This window comes from Oncorhynchus gorbuscha, linkage group LG11 (genome assembly GCF_021184085.1).
Source record: "Oncorhynchus gorbuscha isolate QuinsamMale2020 ecotype Even-year linkage group LG11, OgorEven_v1.0, whole genome shotgun sequence".
Lineage (NCBI taxonomy): Eukaryota > Metazoa > Chordata > Actinopteri > Salmoniformes > Salmonidae > Oncorhynchus > Oncorhynchus gorbuscha.
This window is the reverse complement of record NC_060183.1, coordinates 53,113,349-53,120,951: the sequence shown is the minus strand read 5'-3', so window position 1 is coordinate 53,120,951 and position 7,603 is coordinate 53,113,349. Positions and strand designations below refer to the sequence as shown.

The window sequence follows — 7,603 nt, the reverse complement described above, 5'->3', positions numbered from 1 at the left end:
TGTGAAAAATATGGGCTTTGTAACATTAAATGCAAGGATCATAAAATGCACAGCACAAACAAAGAGGAAATCTGAGAAAATGTTCATTATTGTGAGTGCCGCAGAACGCTTTTTGGGACTGAGTTTACAGCCAAGGCATTGCAAGAAATCCTGTCAAAGGATGTTCTGGCATCACAGGCCCCTGAGCCTGTGTAGGGATGTGACTTACATTGGAATGTGACTGAAGGAGTGGGATTCATTTTTTTACACGTCTATTTTTGTCTTTTGGATTATGTTGGTCTTTCCCCATTTTTTCCTACAATCGATATTTTTTCTATAGTTTTACCACCCGTACGTACAATAGGTGGTGACGTGCACCTCTAACAGATCGACTGACAGGTTAACACTTTTTGGATTGGCTAGCTAGCTAGCTGGCTAATGTTTTTGTTTGAAAAATGAATCTGGACACAGTACCAGCTTTTCTGTTTCACCTGTCTGCCAATTCCTGATCTTGTAAGAACATAATTCGAGGAGTTGCCTGATGCGTGAGAGGAATGGGAGAGAGAGGAATAGGAGAGAGAGGAATACAGCAGTGCTGAGACAGAGTGTTCCTAGTGAAGATGACAAACTCAAGCAATGACCCTCTCTATCTTCTGAGGATGCAGCTTTAAAAGATTTGGCATCTATTGGTTGACCTGTCATGATATATTGCTTGTTTGTTCGTTTTTTTTACCCTTGAAACGCTTTGAGATTCTATGAAAAACACTATAGAAATATTAGAAATTATTATTGACGCCTGCTTGCGGACCGCCATAATAACATAGAAGAAGACAGATTCAGAATCTGATTATTGTTGAAGTAGTTTGACTACGGAGCCAACAGGCCAGTGTTCCCCTGTGTTAGTAGCCAAGTGAGAAGGTGGTATTTACCACATATGACTGGGAAAAATCCACTTGAACGCCCCTCGAACTAGTGGGCAACTTGTCTATTATCCATGAGCTCCGATTTCTTCCACATGCTGACCTCTTACGTCACCTACTAAAGGATAACCGCATTTTCGGCAGTTAAATGCAACAACAAAACATTATTTATAAAAAGCTATTTATTAATATGGTTTTTGAACACTATAATTTGTTTGCGAGCATGATAGCTGTACTTTTAGTTTATGGCTGATGCAGCTTGTTTGCCATTAACCAATCAACATTTCTGAATGAGTTCAAAGCATGTGAATGTGTCCAAGTGAATGCAGGCTTATTATAGGCCTACTGCAAGGTTATAATTGTCATTATTTAAACCAGCCGTTTACTTAGATTTTCTTTTTGTGCCAATACTGTATTCATTGACCAAAGTTCCTGCAAGACTTTTGCCTTTTTCTTTTTGGAGTCGTACAAGAAAAAAAGAAAAAAACTTGGATTCCTGGTGCCGCGACTCCCTCCTTCCACTCCACTAACAATTTAATATATTCAAATATATTATATAAATGCAGCTGCTTTTATCCAAAGTGACTTACAGTCATGTGTGTACATATGGGTGGTCCTTCTGTAGCTCAGTTGGTAGAGCATGGCGCTTGTAACGCCAGGGTAGTGGGTTCAATTCCCGGGACCACCCATATGTAGAATGTATGCACACATGACTGTAAGTCGCTTTGGATAAAAGCGTCTGCTAACTGGCATATATTATTATTATTATATTATTATATTGACGTTGCAAGCATTATGCTCTACCAACTGAGCTGGGCTACAGATACCCTCTAGTCGCCAGTGCCATCCATTAGGCCTAGCCTATAAATCTGAGGCTCTAGGTATCTTTCTTACAATCCTTCATGGCACTTCTCCTCATTTGTACAGTTGACATGGTTTTGTTACTAATAGGCTGCATGACATTGTCACAACATTGCAAATAAGCTGTAAGAAGGTTGGTTGTGATGTGACCACGTGACAATGTGGTGATAACCTAATAAGATTCGTAGATACCTCCCTACAAAGCAGCTCAGTTGGGTGACAATGGGACATGTAGGGAAATAAAGCATTTTGTTATGGATGGAATAGATGCCCTCCTGTTTTTAATCATCCTCACCAGAGGTCTCAGCAGAAGTCCTTATCTCTGTTTTCCCAAATCAGACATCAGATCAGCCACACTCAAATTATTACACTGTTGATTTAATTAGTAAAAGCAATCACAATCTGGAAGCAAGTTAATTGGGAGAATTTATTCAGCCTCGGCGACAGCTTTATGCATGTTTGATCAAGTATTATAAGGTTAGTGTTTCTGATTTTGCATAATATACCTTTAAATCCTGCACAAAGTGATCCAGCGCACCATTAACGACTGTAATAAACTCTTTAAAAACGCTTCTGTTTATGATTTATCTGCGGCTGCCTTGTCTCTCCCCTGGCCGTCTGGCCGGTTGACAAATGGCCAGGATGTAATCATTCGACCACCTCGTAAATCTGCCCAATGAAGGTTGCTTGATCTGCTGGAAAAGTTATAGAGAGGTTAGAGCAAGTTTACCGGGGTGACACGTACCCCCCTCCAGGACCTAGTGACATCAGAAGCTGCAATGCTTCCTAAATGTGTCTCAGTGCATTGAAATACTGTATTGTCTTTGAGGATCTTATGGTTATGAAGAATTTATGGTTACTGATCGTAAGCCATAAGTTATTTTTTAGATAAACTTTAAAGTAGGCCATATGTGTCAAATTCATTCCATGGAGGGCCAAGTGTCTGCAGTCTTTAGCTCCTCCATTCTACTTGATTGATGAATTAAGGTCACTAATTAGTAAGAAACCCTCCTCACCTGGTGGTCTAGGTCTTAATTGAAAGGAAAAACCAGCATACACTAGGCCCTACATGGAATGTGTTTGACAGCATGATGTAGGCTATCATCTATGAAACATATTTAGATATCAATGTGATACATTTTCAGGTTTCAAAACACACTTACTAGGCCTACATGTTTTAGGAATGACTGCAATGCGCTGGCTATGACCAAACCTAGAGTTTAGGCCTTTTATGTTTGAGTGACACTATCAGTTCACTCTCCCACTATTCCAATGACAGATTGGGGGTAATCTTTGTCTGTGAGGCTATCACATGAGGTGGCCATGTATTTTACCTCCAATCTCTCTCAAATACTAATTTCAAATACTATTACAGTTTGGCTTGATTTCTTTAGTTTTCACACATTCATGAAAATTATTAGCCTGTCAAGTTTAAAACAAATTTAACTTTGAGGAGGTAGCCTGGCGTGTCCATTTCTCACAATAACATGTTTATTCATCACAATGTTTTTTTTTTCCTATTCATAATTTACAGTTGTTTGGTGTTGTAGAATTCGTTGCAAATACAGGTAAGAAACCAATAAAAAATGTAATAGAGACCCACAGTGGAGGTGTCATAATACCCATATAACATAGCGGTCAAACAGAGAAATGGTTCCAACCGTTTTTACACCATAACTTTTTTTCCCATAGCGGATTTTAGAAACACTTAAAATAAATGCTGTGTTTCGTGTAGACTTGCATGCTGACCAGACCACTTGCGTGCGTTCGACCGCGTGTGCCATCACATGCATGTTGATTTTGTCCACCCAGACCAGACGCGATCAGGACATGTAGGTTGAAATATCAAAACAAACTCTGAACCAACTATATTAATTTGGGGACAGGTCGAAAAGCATTAAACATTTATGGACATTTAGCTAGCTGTTGCTAACTAATTTGTCAATTTAATGAAATTTCCCCAAGTTATTCATTACTACATTTACCTAACATTAGATAGTTAATCCAGAGATACATATCATTGCCTCGATTTGGCAGTCTTGTCCAGATCACATGGTATTTGCAGTTCTTTATGATAGCCCCATTAGCAGCTAATTAACATTTATTTTTTTGCAGGTAAATATATTGATAAAAGTCACCTTGTCCTAGAAAGATTTACACGGTTATCAAAAGGTCTCACCAGGGTACGCCTACACGAAACACAGACCATATGTTAAGTGTTTCTTAAATTCCCTATGGAAAAACGATTGGAACCATTTACCTATTTGACTGCTGCTAGAGTAAAATCCCAAATAATAAGAGCTCTTCTCCTTTAAATTTCGGATTTTGTCTTGAGAAGAATGACAAATATTTTACGACAGGACGTATTCACCGGTTGTCAGAGCAACACCCTACCGCCGCTGTTGAGTTACATTAGCAAGTATAGCCATTTATATCAAAGGAACGTGGTATCCGAGGGAATTGCTGCAACTACTCAGTTTGTTACTTTGGGTATATATCTTTGTGCAACGAGTTATAACATGTTGACTTGCATCAGTCGTTTCACCACCATTGTGGTGAATAGGAAGACGTTTGAGAAAGTCATGCAGCATCGAATCGATTGCTGAGAATTCAGTGTTCACGACATCTTTCAAGAAAATTCTATGTCCATTTTCTAAACGAACGGTGTGTACAATTTGAGCACATTAGGCCTAGTGACCACGTCTAGGTTACATCCATAGGTGTGTGTGTGTGTGTGTGTGTGTGTGTGTGTGTGTGTGTGTGTGTGTGTGTGTGTGTGTGTGTGTGTGTGTGTGTGTGTGTGTGTGTGTGTGTGTGTGTGTGTGTGTGTGTGTGTGTGTGTGTGTGTGTGAGAGAGAGAGAGAGATGAAGAGCTCCTTGTCCATGTGTATTTGTAAATATGTTGTTCCCTCTTTACAGAGCCCTGTTGCCTTTTGGATGCACGTAGCAACATACACCAAACAGGCCTAATCAGAGACCTACATTCCCTGCCTGTGGTCCCGTGCTAAGCACTAAAAGCCAGCCAATGATGCTAACCTTCACCACCCCTGAAGCAGAGGACGAAGCCTGTTGCCGGGACTCCCCGCAGAAACCTAGACCTCAATTCACCCACTCATGCCTGTGATCCCTATCCCTCGGCGAGTGCGCAGCTTCCATGGCCCCCACACCACCTGCATGCACTCGGCCTGCGGGCCGGCGCGCACCACCCAGCTTGTGCGCACCAAGTACAACAACTTTGACCTGTACCTGCGCTCGCGCTGCATGTACGGCTTCCTGCGCTTCCTGCTCTACTTTGGCTGCAGCCTTCTGACCTCCCTCCTCTGGGTGTCGCTGTCTGCTCTCTTCTGCCTGCAGTACGTGAGCGCGCGCCTTTTCCTGCGGCTGCAGTACAAGCTGTCCGTGATCCTGCTGTTGCTAGGACACCGGCGCTTTGACTTTGGGGTGCTCAACAACCTGTTCATCTACAGTATGCAGGTCACAATGTTCCTGGTGGGAGGCCTGGGCTGGTGCTTCTTGGTGTTTGTGGACATGTAGTGTCTGGTTACAACAGACCATGGATCACTGTTTTATGCCAATGTCAGACATTCACCTGAGTGATGCACGGCAGCCATTTTGTACCAAAACGCTACACACAGCAGCAGTTGTGATGAAGGCGTGAGGATGACCAGGAATAAAAGGTGGACAGATTATATAGTGCAGGGATTCATGAAAGACCAGACAATCATACTTTTTTTCACACACACACATACACACACAGAAAAGTATGTGGACAGCCCTTCAAATGAGTGGATTTGGCCATTTCAGGATCACCCTTCACTGACAGTTGTATAAAATCAAGCACACAGCCATGCAATCTCCATACACAAACATTGGCAGTAGAGTGGCCTTACTGAAGAGCTCAGTTACATTCAACGTGGCACCATCATAGGATGCCACATTTCCAACAAGTCAATTCGTAAAAAAATTGCCGTGCTGGAGCTGCCCCGGTCAACTGTAAGTGCTGTTATTGTGAAGTGGAAACGTCTAGGACTTAGCCTCGAAATGGTAGGCCACACAAGCTCACAGAACGGGATCTCTGAAGCGCGTAAAAATCATCTATACTCAATTGTATCACTCACTACCGAGTTCCAAACTGCATCTGGAAGCAACTTCAGCACAAAAACTGTTAGTTGGGAGCTTCGTGAAATGGGTTTCCATTGCCGAGCAGCCACACACAAGCCTAAGAACACCATGTGCAATGACAAGCGTCGGCTGGAATGGTGTAAAGCTCACCGCCATTGGACTCTGGAGAAGTGGAAATGCGTTCTCTGGAGTGAAGAATCACGCTTCACCATCTGGTAGTCCAACGGACGAATCTGGATTTGTCGGATGCAAATAGAACGCTACTTGTTCCAATAGTGCCAACTGTAAAGTTTGTTGGAGGAGGAAGGATGTCCTGGGGCTGTTTTTCATGGTTTGGGCTAGGCCCCTTAGTTCCAGTAAAGGGAAATCTTAACACTACAGCATACAATAACATTCTAGACTATTCTGTGCTTCTAACTTTGTGGCAACAGTTTGGGGAAGGTCCTTTCCTGTTTCAGCATGACAATGCCCCCATGCACAAAGCGAGGTTCATACAGAAATGGTTTGTTGAGATTGGTGTAGAAGAACTTGACTGGCCTGCACAGAGCCCTGACCTCAACCCTATAAAACACCTTTGGGATGAATTGGAACGCCGACTGCGAGCCATGCCCAATCGCCAAACATCAGTGTCAGGCCTCATAATGCTCTTGTGTCTGACTGAAAGCAAGTCGCCACAGCAATGTTCCAACATCTAGTGGAAAGCCTTCCCTGAAGAGTGGAGGCTGTTATAGCAGCAAAGGGAAAACCACTCCATATGAATGCCCATGATTTTGGAATGAGATTTTCATTGAGCAGGTATCCACATACTTTTGGTCATGTAGTGTATATTAGTATTAGCTATCAAACCATGTAAAGGAACAACCTAATTCTGTATATTTATTTTTTTAAATGCAACTAATTGGATTTATGTAAACTCTGTCAGACACCATAAAAGGCATTTCATTTTTTACATGTATTGTCCAACAAGTGTTTAAAGGCCTTGCTTGTTTCATTCTAACACTGCTATAATTACATATTTGAATAATCTCATCTCCAAACTTCTTTTTGTTTTGTTTTATAGCGCTATATAATGCTTCCGGACTAATTTTGTTAGCATTTTGGCATGTTTTTCCTGATTTAAAACATAAAACGACATTTATTAAGCAAACATAATCCCTTCGGTCTAGCACAGCAAATGTGTCAATAGTTGAAGCATGTGTTGCAGAACAGTGATTTAAAATATATTTTTTGGAATATTTACACAGGGCTGGCCATCATTGACGGAGTTGACAAGCCACTGACGGAGTTGACAACAAATACTCAAAACATACATTTTTGCTTCAATAGAAACATTTGTCAAATGTACAAAAATGTTTTATTTGAAAACCCCCAATAGAAATATAACCATTCTATCAGATCTTTCAGCACTCTGACGGAGTTGATGTTAGACAAAAATCTGACAGAGTTGATGTTTTACGGAGTTGACAAAAAAACTATTTTTTCATCTTCATTAAAGTGCTATACAAAGTAGCAAATGTGTTCTTCTGAAGTTGCTGTATGACTCTAAAATCAAATTTATTCTAACATATCCAGGCTGTATCACAACCGGACGTGATTGGGATCGTATTGGGCGGCGCACAATTGGCCCAGTGTCGTTCAAGTTTGGCCGGTGTAGGCCGTCATTTTAAAGCAGAATTTGTTCTTAACTGACTTGCCTAGTTAAATAAAATTTAAAAATATAT

General features: G+C 41.3%; 1 protein-coding gene across 2 annotated transcripts in view; it reads left to right on the top strand.

Annotated features, from left to right (window-relative positions):
- The window catches only part of LOC124048935 (transmembrane protein 250), a 38,676-nt gene extending 32,974 nt beyond the window's left edge, over window positions 1-5,702 (top strand). Inside the window, exons 1-2 of one of the 2 annotated variants that reach the window (XM_046370124.1) lie at window positions 4,150-4,424; window positions 4,680-5,702. In XM_046370124.1, the coding sequence (XP_046226080.1) occupies window positions 4,875-5,294 (420 nt within the window). In that variant the 5' untranslated portion in view covers window positions 4,150-4,424; window positions 4,680-4,874 and the 3' untranslated portion in view covers window positions 5,295-5,702. Of the gene's footprint in view, window positions 1-4,149; window positions 4,425-4,679 lie in introns of those variants that run through there. The other variant, XM_046370125.1, reaches the window with a different exon arrangement.
- The last annotated feature ends 1,901 nt before the right edge of the window (window positions 5,703-7,603 follow it).